General features: G+C 46.3%; 1 protein-coding gene across 4 annotated transcripts in view; it reads left to right on the top strand.

Annotated features, from left to right (window-relative positions):
- Positions 1-1,427: 1,427 nt before the first annotated feature.
- The window catches only part of TACC2 (transforming acidic coiled-coil containing protein 2), a 273,260-nt gene continuing 259,294 nt past the window's right edge, over positions 1,428-15,393 (top strand). For 2 of the 4 annotated variants that reach the window (XM_033180528.1, XM_033180494.1), the window contains exon 1: positions 8,028-8,114. Coding sequence is in view for 1 of the 4 variants with exons in the window: in XM_033180544.1 (XP_033036435.1) it covers positions 8,097-8,114 (18 nt within the window). In the remaining 3 variants the exon portion in view is untranslated. Of the gene's footprint in view, positions 1,683-8,022; positions 8,115-15,393 lie in introns of those variants that run through there. The other 2 variants (XM_033180534.1, XM_033180544.1) reach the window with 2 other exon arrangements.

Genomic DNA, 15,393 nt, shown 5'->3' with positions numbered 1-15,393 from the left:
GACCTCACTCGGACTCATGACTCATGACTCAATATGTTCTGGGGCTCCACCCAGAGGCTGACTCAGTGCATAAGGACTGTTTTCCACACCAATATGATTTCATCCCCCTACCCCCTGACAACCAAATTGTCCATAAAAACCCTACGTTCCAAGCCTACAGGAAGACTGATCTGAGGGATAACTCCAGTTCTTCCACATGTGTCAGCCTCGCGGCAATTAAACTCTTTCTCTATTGTGATGCCATGGTCTCAGTGAATTGATTTTTGTCTGTGCAGTGGGCAAGAAGATCTCGTTGGGTGGCTCCAGAACCATCTGTATAATGATGAATAAGACAAAGTCCCTACTCTCATGGAGGAGACAGATAATAAAGAAAAGGGAAAAAAGGGATTTGGTAATTCTAAGTGCTATGAAGAATTTAAATAGGCTAAAGGGATAGGTGGAGAAGGGAAGTTGCATTTTTTTTTTCCTCCAGATAGAGTCTCATTCTGTTGCCCAGGCTGGAGTGCAGTGCAATCTAGGCTCACTGCAACCTCTGCTTCCAGGTTCAAGTGATTCTCTTGCCTTAGCCTCCTAAATAACTGGGATAACAGGTGGCTGCCACCATGCCTGGCTAATTTTGTCTTTTTAGTAAGAGGGAGTTTTACAATGTCAGCCAGGCTAGTCTTGAACTCCTAACCTCAAGTAATCCACCCACCTCAGCTTCCCAAAGTTCTAGGATCACAGGCATGAGCCACTGGGCCTGGCCTGGGAGCTGCTATTTTAGATGTGATGAGCAGCACAACATCTTTCCTGAGGAGGTGACATTTGAGATGAGACTTGAATTGTGAGGAGTAATGTGTCATGCAAAAATACAGGGAAATCATATTGTAGTCAAAGGCAATAGCAAAAAAAAGTCTTTGGGGTTAAAATGAGTCTGACACATTCAAGAAAGTTCAGGAAGGCACACATATCTGTGTCAGAGTAGGTAGCTAGGGGGACATGAGCAGGGTAGCAGAGCACATTCCACCCCCACCCCCAACCAGGAATGTCAGGTGAGCGTCATATGATGTTCAGGTGGTTGTTCCACTGTTTCTCTAAAATCATCATTGGTTGCAGCTAGCACCAGGGAAAGGCCGTCTCCCAATAGACAGAAAACACCTGAAGCTAGTGTCAGCGGCTTCCTGATAAGATTTCAGGAGTTGGGCAAGTGGGCTCAAGCATGCGCCCTAAGAGGCAAAATATCAGAGTTTAACTAATATATGACCTTCCTCTAGGAATTCACAACTGGCAAGGGAAAAATGCCTCAAACGAGCACGCGCACAACTTCAGTAAACACACTGTGAGTGTGGCCACTCCCAAGTGCTGGTAGGCCACTGCGTAAGTGGACAGCCTGCTCCGAGGGAAGGATCAGGAGAGAAGAAATGCAAATCCCAGAACCGTGCAAATATATAAAACCCCGCATTAAGGGTTGTACAGTGCACTTGGATTTCTCAAGTCACCCGCTTGGTCCTCTTCCAAGTATACTTTACTTCCTTTCGTTCCTCTCTAAAACTTTTTTAAAAACTTTCACTCCTGCTCTAAAAATTATCTTGGTGTCTTACTCTGCCTTATGCCCCTTGGGCGAATTTTTTCCTCTGAGGAGGGAAGAATAGAGTTGCTGCTGCAGACCCATCAGATTCCCTACTGGTAACAGCTGGAGTGCGGTAAGTAAGGAGGAGAGGGCTGGAAAATGAATTTGCCTCTGATTTCCATTACTTGAAAATTCGGGGTAGGAAAACTATCTTCCTAGGTTCAGTGGCTGGGGAGCACCAACCCTCAAGGTGAGAACCGCTTGGCTGAGCCCAGCCAACCCACAGAACTGTATGAGATATTTTCATCTACTGTGGTAGGCACCTAGTGAGAGCCCTTTTGCCTCTTTCAACTTTGGAAAAAATTATGATTTATTTTTATTTTTTAAATTAATTTTTTAAAATGTTTTTAGAGATAAGTTCTTATTCTGTCATCCAAGCCAGAGTGCAGTGGCATGATCATATCTCACTGCAGCCCAGAACTACTGGGCTCAAGTGATTCTTCTGCCTCGGCTTCCCAAGCAGCTGGTACCACAAGCACATGCCACCATGCGCAGCATGGGAAATATTTTTATATTACCTTCTTGACACTTTCTTCCTTCTACTTTTCTGTTTCATGTCTGCATCTTCCATCACTTAGATAGGGACCGCACAATTTGATTCTCCAGACGTTTAATATTTTTTCATATTTTAAATATTTCTTTAATTCTGTTTTTTGAGATATTTTATTAAATTTATCTTCAATCTTCTGTGGATTTTTTTTTTTTTTAGGCAGGGTCTTGCTCTACTGCCCAGGCTGGAGTGCAGTGGCATAATCATGGTTCATTGCAGCCTCGACCTCCCGGGCTCAAGCAATCCTCCCACCAGGAGCAATCCTCTCAAGTAGTTGGAACTACAGGTGCATGCCACTAAATTTAGCTAATATTTTTTATTTTTTGTAGAGATGGGGGTCTTGCTGTGTTGGCCAGGCTGGTCTCAAACTCCTAGGCTCAAGTGATCCTCCCGCCTCAGCCTCCCAAAGTGCTGGGATTATAGGTATGAGCCACCAAACACTGACAGAATTTTAAGTATCAGGATATAGGAAAGGTTTTGCTTTTTTCAATTTTGTTTTTGTCTTATGGCACAGGGCCAGGCAGGGCAAAGGGTAGATTCCATTGACACTTATTTTTAATTTTCTTCCCAAGTACGTTTCCACCACTGTTCCTGGTGTTTCAGAGCCTCTCCAGGGTCTGCAGAGTCTTGTTTGGGCTGGAGCCCCTTCTACTCTAGTCTAATGCCCCTCTTCCCTGATTCCTCAACTACCAGACCGTCATCTGCTTTCCATTAACCACAACCATGGAGAAAGCTCTCATTAGCTAATGGGCCTTCTCCAGTTTGCCACATTATTACATTATTGTCTAGACATACCTGTTTTTTCTTCTTGTTGTTTGTTTTTGAGACAGTGTCTTGCTGTGTCACCCAGGCTGGAGTGCAGTGTCGTGATCTCGGTTCACTGCAACCTCTGCCTCCCAGATTCACTCGATTCGCCTGCCTCAGCCTCCCAAGTAGCTGGGATTACAGGCACCTGCCACCATGCCCAACTAATTTTTGTATTTTTAGTAGAGATGATTTTGCCATGTTGGCCAGGCTGGTTTCAAATTCCTGACCTCAAGTGATCCACCTGTCTCGGCCTCCCAAAGTGCTGGAATTATAGGCATGAGCCACTGCGCCTCACCTGGACATACTTGTTTTTAAAAATGCTTTTGTTATCATTTTAATGAAGTCTGTTAAAGGAAAGGAGTTGTATTTGTGTGTTCTGTCTTCTTCAGTAAAGAGAGGACTTTTATTTATTTATTTTATGTATGGAGATAAATGAGCCTTAAACATTATATATTTTTATTTTTATAAATCCACCTGTTTACTGTCATTTCAAACATTACTTTGAATTTATTTTCCCCTCAGAGCTTTTAACTAATCAGGAGCTCTAAGCATTGCCTGGGAAATGTTTTCTTTGTGCTCTCTGCCATATGCTAGTGATTTTCAGCAAGGTTATGTTTACGTGTATTTCAATTGGGCAAATATGAAGTAATATGAAATAAAATAATATTAATCAAACCTGACTTTATGAGCAAGTTTTGAAATAGTTCACATCTCCTCAAATTAAAAATCAGTCTTTGCTTTTGCTAATTAATGAATGAATGTTTTGGTCAAGAATCATTTCAAAGCTGAGCAGCTGAGTGAAAGATAGAAACTGCACTCACACTGTTGCTGTATGGTGGCACCATCTCAGCCGGTATACAGAGACATCTGTGGGTTTTCATCAGGATCATGGGAACTGCACTGTTGTTTATAGACATTGGAACTCTGGTGATTTTAGTATAATTTAAGACTTTTTTATATCTCAAAGCCATTTTCTTTAGTCCATTTTCACACTGCTGATAAAGACATGCCCAAGACTGGGCAATTTACACAGGAGAAAGGTTTAATGGACTGACAGTTTCATGTGGCTGGAGAGGCCTCATAATCATGGTGGGAGGCAAGGAGGAGCAAGTCACATCTTACATGGATGGCAGCAGGCAAAGAAAGCACTTGTGCAGGGAAAGTCCCCTTATAGCCGGGCACGGTGGCTCACACCTGTAATCCCAGCACTTTGGGAGGCCGAGGCGGCGGATCACAAGGTCAGGAGATCGAGACCACGGTGAAACCCCGTCTCTACTAAAAATACAAAAAATTGGCCAGGCACGGTGGCGGGCGCCTGTAGTCCCAGCTACTAGGGAGGCTGAGGCAGGAGAATGGCGTGAACCCAGGAGGCGGAGCTTGCAGTGAGCCGAGATCGCGCCACTGCACTCCAGCCTGGTGGACAGAGTGAGACTCCGTCTCAAAAAAAAAAAAAAAAAAGAAAGTCCCCTTATAAAATCAACAGATCTCATGAGACTTATTCAATATAATGAATATTATATTGAAAGATCTGTCCCATCATTCAATTACCTCCCACCTGGTCCTTCCTAAAACATGTGGGAATTTAAGATGAGACTCGGGTGCGGACACAGCCAAACCATGTCACCATTTCACCCAAGTTTTATGTGTTGGTACTAGTGGGCGGACTAAAAAACTGTTCCCAGATCAATAAACTGGGAACAAAAGTGAGAAGTGGTAGAAAGCTGTGGAGAAGGCCCAGAACAGCCCACCCTAATATGCCAGGCTGTTCATCTGGAAGAAAGCAGTTTGTACACAAGAGAGGTGATGCTGAGAAAGTGAAAAATCTAAAGGTTTTAGGTGCCGAAAAAGTGCTAATGTGAAAACACGCCACGTGGTTTTAGGTAGAGGCCCCTTTACTTTTATGCTTTTTCCGACAGGAAAATTTGACTTAAGTTATTTGAGTGTGGAATTACACAAGTACTTCAAAACAAGTTATAAAATGTAATTGCCCAGAACAACTCAATTCTAGAATAGGGATTTTCCATTTTTGAAGGGCTTTTATGTACATCATCATGATTAAGTCATGCTGGGCCTATGAAGAAGATGGAGTGTGGGATCATTCTCTTTTTATACCTGATGAAATGAAAGTGCTTAGTGCTTGGGCAACTGATCCAAGTCACTGCTAGAAAATAGGTGAATTGGTCAGGCATGGTGGCTCATGCCTGTAATCCTAGCACTTTAGGAGGCCAAGGAGGGTGGATTGCCTGAGCTCAGGAGTTTGAGACCAGCCTGAGCAACACGGTGAAACCCCGACTCTACTAAAATACAAAAAATTAGCCTGGCATGGCAGTGGGCACCTGTAGTCCCAGCTACTCTGGAAGCTGAGCAGGAGAATTTCTAGAACCCAGGAGGCAGAGGTTGCAGTGAGCCAAGATCGTGCCATTGCACTGCAGCCTGGGCAACAGAGCAAGACTCCGTCTCTGGGGGAAAAAAAAAAAAGAAAGAAAGAATAAGGAAAATAGCTGAATCAAGACTTAGTATCCAGCCTTCAGAACCCTCATTAAAAACTCTCTGGGAAGCTAGGCATGGTAGCTCACACCTGTAATCCTAGCACTTTGGGAGGCCAAGGTGGGAGGATCCCTTGAGCCAGGAGTTCAAGAACAGACTGGACAATGTAGCAAGACCCCTGCCTCTACAACAAACAAAACAAAACTCTGGGAGGTCCTTTGGTATTACAGCATTTTAGTTATTATAAAACTCTGTCTTCTTTTTTTTTTTTGAGACGGAGTCTTGCTCTGCCACCCAGGCTGGAGTGCAGTGGCCGGATCTCAGCTCACTGCAAGCTCCGCCTCACGGGTTTACGCCATTCTCCTGTCTCAGCCTCCGGAGTAGCTGGGACTACAGGCGCCCGCCACCTCGCCCGGCTAGTTTTTTGTATTTTTAGTAGAGACGGGGTTTCACCGTGTTAGCCAGGATGGTCTCGATCTCCTGACCTCGTGATCCGCCCGTCTCGGCCTCCCAAAGTGCTGGGATTACAGGCTTGAGCCACCGCGCCCGGCCCAAAACTCTGTCTTCTTAAGGAAGACAACTAACTTTTAAATATGTGAAAAAAAGGAGTTATAGTGACTTGAATTTGCACTCTGAATACTAGAATAATTTTGAAAATTAAATATTTCTGATGAAAATTAGATTGCCTTTTAAGTTTTCTCTGAAAATTATACATTCACATGAGATAAAATCCCGAGACTAGAAAATAAATATGAAAGGGAACAGTCTTCCTCTTTCCCTGCTCCGCAGTCCACCCACTGTCACTAGTTTCTTATGTGAGTTTCCAGAAAGATTTATATATTATAATGTAGTGCATTGTATGGTTAGATTTAGATCATTGCCTTTATAATGTAGTATATACACATAAATGTATATCCTCCTTTTGGGTTTTTTTTTGGTTTGTTTTTTGGTTTTTTTGTTCATTTGTTTTGGAGACAGGTTCTCAATCTGTCACCCAGGCTACAGTGCAGTGGCACCATTACAGCTCACTGCAGCCTCAACCTCCCTGGCTCAAGCAATACTCCCACCTCAGCATCCCAACTATCTGGGACTACAGGCGTGCACCACCGCGCCTGCCTAATTTTTTTGTTGTATTTTTAGTAGAGACAAGGTCCCTCTGTGTTGCCCAGTCTGTTCTCAAACTCCTGAGCTCAAGTGATTTGCCCACTTTGGCCTCCCCAACTGCTGAGATTATACAGGCGTAAGCCACCACACCCAGCCCCTTTCTTTTTTCTTTACATAAACAATAGTATATCATACACACTGTTCTGTATCTTAATATTTTTCACTTGATGTATCTTGGAGAGTTTTCATTGTTGGTATGTAAAGAGCCCCTCTCACCTTGGCCCCGCACGGCGGCTCACGCCTGTAAATCCCAGCACTTTGGGAGGCCAAAGCGATCGAGACCATCCTGGCTAACACGGTGAAACCCCATCTCTACTAAACAAAATACAAAAAATTATCCGGGTGCGGTGGCAGGCGCCTGTAGCCCCAGCTACTCGGGAGGCTGAGGCAGGAAAATGGCGTGAACCCGGGAGATGGAGCTTGCAGTGAGTCGAGATCGCGCCACTGCACTCCAGCCTGGGCGACAGAGCGAGACTCTGTCTCAAAAATAAATAAATAAATAATAAATAAATAAATAGATGGCCCCTCACCCTTTCTCCAGCTGCTTCGCTTCCATTGTATGATTGCATCTTTAATTCCCTGTCTACTGATGAAACTGTAGGTGGCATGCTGTTTAGAACTCGCCTAACTGCTCATTCTCCCTTTCTGAAGGAGGCATATTGATATGTTTGAAAAGGACTGCTTGATACTATGTCAGCTGAGGCTGGTGATGACCTGTCCTTGTTTACTAGAAGCACTGCTAATTTTTTTTTTTTTTTTTTTTTTTGAGACAGAATCTCGCTGTGTCGCCCAGGCTGGAGCGCAGTGGCGCAATCTCGGCTTACTACAAGCTCCGCCTCCCGGGTTCAAGCGATTCAACTGTCTCGCTCTCCCGAGTAGCTGGGACTACAGGCACGTGCCACCACACCCGGCTGATTTTTTTTATTTTTAGTAGAGACGGGGTTTCACCATGTGAGTCAGGATGGTCTCCATCTCCTGACCTCGTGATCCTCCCGCCTCAGCCTCCCAAAGTGCTGGGTTACAGGCGTGAGCCACTGCATCCGGCAGCACTGCTAATTTTATGGCTAGTTTTTTTCTTCTTTTATGACTGCTTTGTTTTGAAAAGTGGTTTGTCCCAGCCAAAATATAAGTCAAATAAAGCAAATTGCAGCCCAAGGTAGTTGACACTGGCTTCGGATCCCAAATAAATGTGTAGTGAGAGGCACAGAGAGCTGCAGGCTGGCAGTACCTGCAGGCTCCCTGCTCCTTGTTACCCTCTCCCTCTAGGCTGCAGAGCCTTCTGGAAAGCTGCTGCCTGGCCCGGGTCAGATTGCTTACACGCCGCTGCCTCCCAGGCCAGCGTTCCCAGCCTTAAGCCAATGCACATTTATAGAACAACTCCATGTGATCCTGGGGAAGACAGACCACTGGTGGAGGGCAGTGCTGAAAAGGAGCCTCCGGAAGAGAGGGCCTTCTCCTGCTTCTCTCCTCCTTCTCTCCATGCTGGGGGGATACTGGGTGAGTGAGTCTCAGACTGAGAGCTTCTTCCTTTGAGCAACCTGTGGCTTTAAACCGGTTTGACCACTGAGATTAGAGGGATAAAAGCATTGCTTGCTTGCTTTTCCTTATAAAGTGAAATTAAAGGCACATCTGTGCCTCTCCACTCCTTGTTTCTGAAGCCAAATGAACTGTACTTTTTCTAATACGTCACTGGTTACTTTTGATAGACTATGGTCCCATTAATCTAGACCTTGGTCTCTTAATTTGTGAAATAAGGAGTTGAGCTAGATGATTACTGGAATTTCTTCTGGCCTCTGTTGCGATTCTGCCCATCACAAATTTCAGTTTCAAATGTTTGTGATTCTGCAGAAAGATGACTTAAGAGAGAACCCCGAAGGCCCTGAAGGTTTGTAGAACTTTGTGGGAGAAAGTCATTTGAAAGCTCATATTGTGTTGACCTTGACATGTTTGCACAGGTATTTCTCTAGACTCCCACAAGTGCTTTTCCAGGCTTGTTTCTGGTGTTGTGCCTGCCAACTTGAGCCACTGTGTGATCTTGACAGACTCTGTGTTTCTGAGTTTGACTTGGTGTCAGTTATAACTGAATCATCAGGTTAAAGCCAAAGTTAGGCAGAATTCTCTTTTTTTTTTGAGACGGAGTCTCGCTCTGTCACCCAGGCTGGAGTGCAGTGGCCAGATCTCGGCTCACTGCAAGCTCCGCCTCCCGGGTTCATGCCGTTCTCCTGCCTCAGCCTCCAGAGCAGCTGGGACTACAGGCTCCCGCCACCTCGCCCGGCTAGTTTTTTGTATTTTTTTTAGTAGAGACGGGGTTTCACCGTGTTAGCCAGGATGGTCTCGATCTCCTGACCTCGTGATCCACCCGTCTCGGCCTCCCAAAGTGCTGGGATTACAGGCTTGAGCCACCGCGCCCGGCCAGTTAGGCAGAATTCTAAGCCTCATGAGAGAATCCTACAGTTCAGTTAAACACAGAAGTGTGTGTGTATGTACTGTTTCATACCCTGTACCATAAAACAGAAATGCCCTGACCAAAATCCTTTATCCCACTGACAACATGTATAATCTATTGTGTAATATCTGCTTAGGTGTGTATACAGGGGGCAAAACTCCTCCCAGTTCTAGTGGCATGGTGAGTGTATTAGTCTGTTTTGCATTGCTATAAAGGAACACCTGAGACTGAGTAGTTTATAAAGAAAAGAGATTTTTTTGGCTCCTGGTTCTGCAGGCTGTACAGGCTTGGCACTATCACCCACTTGGTGTCTGCTGCGGTCTCAGGAAGTTTTTACTCATGGTGGAAGGCCAAGGGGAAGCAGGCATGTCACATGGCAAGAGACAGAGCAAGAGAGATGCCAGGCTCTTTTCTTTTTTGTGTGTTGAGACAGAGGCTCGCTCTGTCGCCAGGCTGGAATGCAGTGGCGCTATCTCAGCTCACTGCAACCTCCACCCGCCGGGTTCAAGCGATTCTCCTGCCTCAGCCTCCTGAGTAACTGAGACTACAGGTGCACGCCACCATGCCCAGCTAATTTTTGTATTTTTAGTAGAGACAGGGTTTCACCATGTTGACCAGGCTGGTCTCAAACTCCTGACCTCATGATCTGCCTACCTTGGCCTCCCAAAGTGTTGGGATTACAGGCATGAGCAACTGCACCTGGCTGCCAGGCCCTTTTTATTTTTTATTTTTTATTTGAGATAGGATCTTTCTCTGTTACCCAAGCTGGAGTACAGTGGTTCAGTGTAGCTCGACTTCCTGGGCTCAAGCGCTCCTCCCACCTCAGCTCCACCCCCCCCCACCCCCCCCCCCGCCAGTAGCTGGGACCACATGCACGCACCACCACACCTGGCTGATTTTATTTTTTGTAGACAGACTGGGTCTTGCTGTGTTGTTCAGGCTGGTATTGAACTCCTGAGCTCAAGCGATCCTCCCGCCTCAACCTCCCAAAGTGCTGGGATTACAGGAGAGAACCACCTCACCTGGCCTCCAGGCCCTTTTAAACAACCAGCTGTCATGTGAACTAATAGAGTGAGAAGCCACTCCTTACTACAAGGAGTGTTCATGAGGGATCACTCCATTCATGAGGGATCCGCCCCCATGACCTCCCACCAGGCCCCACTTCCAGTGCTGGGGATCACGTTTCAAAATGAGATTTAGAGGAGACAAACCTCCAAATTCTATCAGTGCAACAGAAGAGGAATGAAACAGAGGGAAAAATACAAGATTCATTTCTTCATTTCATTCAGCAAACACTTATTAAGTGACGCTGAGCAGGCAGTCACCATGGGGTGTAGAATGACCACAGTGGTCCCAGGCCACATGACTGAAAGAACGAGGTCCTCTAAATCCGATGGGCAAGGCAAGAGAGGGATTGGCTTGAGGGGAAGATATTGAGTGGACATTTCAAGAGGCTGATTCATCTAAGTAGACAGTTGGTGCAGGAGTGAGAGGTCCGGGCAGGTGCTTTAGGTTTAGAGCCTTTTCCCTGGACTCAGTAGAGAAAGCCATGGGAATCAGTGGACTTTCCAAGGAGAAGACCAGGCTAGAACACCACATCCTGAAGCTCCTGGTTGACTTGACTGAGAAGGTGGGAGGAGGAACTGGAGAAGGAGAAAGAGAGTGGGGTTTTGCAGCACCTCATTAGAAAAGCCTTAGGTGGAAAGAGGCTGGAGGAGGGAGGTAGGGGGACAGTCTCAGATGCTGCAGGGAGGTTGAAAGAGGATGAGAACGGAGATGAGGCCAGCATCTGGACATCATGGGCAGCTTTTGAGTGTGCTTTCAATCGGGGCACATTTGGTTGCAAGAAATAGAAACCCACCTGAAAAGGGGCATTTGCTGAGCAGACATAGTTCTGGGCTGCAGCAACTTCTCACCCCTGCTTCTCAGCAACCACTGGCTTCATTCTGGTCTGAGGGTGGACGGGTGTCCTCTGCTGGGCTCCTACCCCTGCCTCTCCCTAAGTCCAGCATGCACAGACTCTGGGCTTCTCTATCACTGGTCCTGGCCCCCATTCCTCATTGCCTGGTGATGAGTGGCCTCCTTTGATGGTCTTCCTTATCAAATATCTAGAGAGAAAATCTGATTGTCCCCACGTAAGCCAGAATCTACCCTTAATCGAATTAGCAGGGTCTAAGAGGTGGGTTGATGGGGTGGGCCAGGACCACTCAGACAGGAGGGAGATGGGGGATGTTGGGAGGGTTGAGGAATGAGAGGTTTTCAGAGAAAAGAACAAAGGCAGGCCCTCCAAAGTGGCTGCTCAAGTGTGTGCTGTCATGGGAGCAGAGAAATGAATGCTGAGGGTGATGAGAGTGTTTCTTTTTTTTTTTTTTTTTTTTTTTTTTGAGACGGAGTCTTGCTCTGTCACCCAGGCTGGAGTGCAGTGGCCGGATCTCAGCTCACTGCATGCTCTGCCTCCCAGGTTTACGCCCTTCTCCTGCCTCAGCCTCCCAAGTAGCTGGGACTACAGGCGCCCGCCACCTCGCCCGGCTAGTTTTTTGTATTTTTTAGTAGAGACGGGGTTTCACCGTGTTAGCCAGGATAGTCTCGATCTCCTGACCTCTTGATCCGCCCGTCTCGGCCTCCCAAAGTGCTGGAATTACAGGCTTGAGCCACCGCGCCCGGCCGACAGTGTTTCTAACTGCAAGCAAGGGCACATACTTAACAGCCAGGGACATGTTGGGGTAGGGGACAGCCCTGCTGGCTAATAGGGGGAGGGAGAGCCAGGGAAAATACAGTTGTGTACACTTGGAGCATTGGCCAGTAGAAAACCAAACTCATTCTGATGCGATCCCGATCCAATGCTCTGAACCCCAAGAAGGCCACCAGCCTAGGGAAGATTTGTCCATCTCAGCACAAGAGGTCCCATCCCACCACCCCCAAAGGCAGGCATGAGGATCAAGACTTCAGGTGGTGGCAGCAAGGGAGCAGCCAGACACTGCTTAAGAAACTGACAAGGAAGGCTCGTCGGCCGGGCACGGTGGCTCACGCCTGTAATCCTAGCACTTTGGGAGGCCAAGGCAGGTGGATCACAAGGTCAGGAGTTTGAGACCATCCTGGCCAATATGGTGAAACCCATCTCTACTAAAAATACAAAAAAAAAAAAAAAAAAAAAAGCTGGGCATGGTGGCAGGTGCCTGTAGTCCCAGCTACTCAGGAGGCTGAGGGAGGAGAATTGCTTGAACCCGAGAGATGGAAGTTGCAGTGAGCTGAGATCATGCCACTGCACTCCAGCCTAGGCGACACAGCGAGACTACGTCTCAAAAAATAAAATAAAAGGAAGACTCCTTTCTGGGGGCCTGTACTCACCCTTAGCAGATCTCTGGATAATCCGCTGTGACCCTTGTCCTAGGGTTTTTAATTCAGCTGTGTTTACAAGAGATGGATATCACTGTGTTTTTATCATCCTAGTCTGCAGGGGCAAGTTTGTTCCCATGATTCTATCTTGTGATATGTCATGGATATCAGGAGCAACTCAAGATAGCCACCACCTTGCCAACGTTTCATAAGTGTTATTAATGAAGGTATTTAAAATCGACACAGTGGAGAGAGTCGCTATGATGAGTGACTACTCTGAATTTGTGACCTAAAAAGGGGAAATTCTGCTCCACACTCAAGTCAGGGAACAGCCTCAGCAGAGCTCTGTGCCAGATCGGGTGCCAAAGAATTGGAAAGAGATTAAATCCAGCAACACTGGCTGACTCTATGCAACCAAAGCCACTTTCATTGGTATAAAGTTCAGGAATGACTGAAAGTGGTTGTGTCTCACTGTCCTGGGGCTCCAAAGAAATATCCAAGCCCTACCAAGGTCTGACCTCCTCTGAGTAGCTGCCTTTACTGCATATTAAATCCTGAGTTGCAAGACTTCGGCCTGAAGCATGTATTTCTTATTTCTCTCTGCTTGTGCTCAGTTACATGTGAAAGGACCTGGAAAAGTACAAATGTATGGGAAGCTGGAGTGGCCATTTCTTTTTTCTTTCTTTCTTTTTTCTTTTTTTTTTTTTTTTGAGACAGAATCTTGCTCTGTCGCCCAGGCTGGAGTGCAGTGGTACCATCTCAGCTCACTGCAAGCTCCGCCTCCCGGGTTCAAGCGATTCTCCTGCCTCAGCCTCCCGAGTAGCTGGGACTACAGGCGTGCGCCACCATGTCCAGCTAATTTTTTGTATTTTAGTAGAGACAGGGTTTCACCATGTTGGCCAGGATGGTCTCGATCTCCTGACCTCGTGATTGGAGTGATCATTTCTAAGTGGGACCAAGATTTTCATTTTGAGGAGACATAATTTTGCAGCTGGCTCCCTGAACTTAAAAAGCACAGCTTTGTATTCACTTTTGGTCATTCAGAAAAACCATTCCTCTGAATATCCTTTTGCTGAAACTGGTCATAAGGTTGAAGTTAGAATCTGACAAAGTGCTTTTGCATCTCATGTTTCATAGCAAACAGATGAGACAAGCAACGCTTGAATCCCACTTGGTCACAAGCTCATCGCCACATGTGTTCCAAGTCTTTGAAAAGCATTTGGTGATATTACTGTTTGCGGGGCCTGGTAGAAGTTTCCCTATTTGGCGTTTGTCAGCGTGCCTGTCTTTACCCAACACCAGCCTGCTTTACTGCCCCAGGACTGTCAATGCTTTGGCACATGCCTCCTCTTCATTTGGCATAAACAGAGAGACGTGGGTTGACATGTCTTGGCCCAACAGGTGTGGAGGAAAACGACCCTCTACAGACACCGATGTCAATCTTGGAGAAGCAGCTATTAAATAGATAGAGGAAAAACAATGCCTGAGGGCAATCGGTCACTCCTTCCTGAGCTTCGGTCAGATGGGTAGATCCCAGGAGTTCAGGAAGTTAACCTTTAGAAGATATGTTCATCTGTGGCAAGATCAGTCTGCAGGCCCAAGGTCTAGGAGCCAAGAGTAGTGGTCAGACACGTGGTCCTAGGATCAAACCAGTACAGATGCAAGAGAAGGGCTGAGTGAAGACTTGGGATGCAGCACTCGGATTTAGAGTTCTGTTGGAGACACCAGGTCTCATGTCTGAGGTGCAATGGGGAAATTCAGTTTAGAAAATGCAAATCAAAACTAGCTTACTTTAGTAGCCTGAATTACTGGCAGATTGCCTGCTTATGAAACGATAACCTAATTCCAAAGCCCACCACTGACAAGCCAGAGATTGACTTGGCCAGGATTGGCTTAGGAACTGGAGTGGGCCCTAGTCACAAATGAGGAAGGAAGCGTTTCTTTTCCTCCCTTCCACCCTGTCTCCTTTTCTTTCTTACTATTTTATTAGGGACTTTTCAAGTATATACAAAAGTAGAGAGAACATTATAAGCATCCTTATGTACCCACTACTGGTTTCAACAATTGTCTACAATGGTTGATCTTATTTCATTTATTATCCTCCTTCCCACTAACATCTGCCTTCCTCCCTCCACTGTTGGATTTTTTTTTTTTTTCAGACAGAGTCTCACTCTGTTGCTCTGTTGCTCTGTTGCTCTGTCGCCCAGGCTGGAGTGCAGTGGTGCGATCTTGGCTTACTGCAACCTCCGCCTCCTGAGTTCAAGAAATTCTCCTTCCTTAGCCTCCTGAGTAGCTGGGACTACAGGCATGTACTACCATGCCCAGCTAATTTTTGTATTTTTAGTAGAGACAGGGTTTCACCATGTTGGCCAGGCTGGTCCTGAACCCCTTACCTCAGGTGATCTGCCTGCCTTGGCCTCCCAAAGTGCTGGGATTACAGGCATGAGTCACCGTGCCCGGCACTGTTGGACTGTTGGATTATTTTAAAACAAATAATCCCATTGTTTAATCAGTTACAGTTAAGCATGTATTTTGTATTAGTTTGTTCTCACACTGCTAATAAAGACATGCCTGAGACTGGGTAATTTATAAATGAAAGAGGTTTAACTGACTCACAGTTTCACATGGCTGGGGAGGCCTCACAATCATGGCAGAAGGCGAATGAGGAGCAAACTCATGTCTTACATGATGGCAGGCAAGAGAGCTCGTGTAGGGGAACTCCCTTTTATGAAACCATCAGATCTCTTGAGACTTATTCACTATCACAAGAACAGCATGGGAAAGACCCACTCTCATGATTCAGTTACCTCCCATTGGGTCCCTCCCATTACACATTAGAATTATGGGAGCTGGGCCAAGCACGGTGGTTCACGCCTGTAATCCCAGTACTTTGGGAGGCCAAGGCAGGTGGATCATGGGGTCAGGAGTTCAAGACCATCCTGGCTAACACGGTGAAATCCCGTCTCTACTAAAAATACAAAAAATTAGCCAGGC

This window comes from Trachypithecus francoisi, unplaced genomic scaffold (genome assembly GCF_009764315.1).
Source record: "Trachypithecus francoisi isolate TF-2019V2 unplaced genomic scaffold, Tfra_2.0 Contig01579, whole genome shotgun sequence".
In the NCBI taxonomy this organism is placed as follows: Eukaryota; Metazoa; Chordata; class Mammalia; order Primates; family Cercopithecidae; genus Trachypithecus; species Trachypithecus francoisi.
Note: the sequence above shows the minus strand (reverse complement) of the source record. Positions and strands in the feature narration are given on the sequence as shown.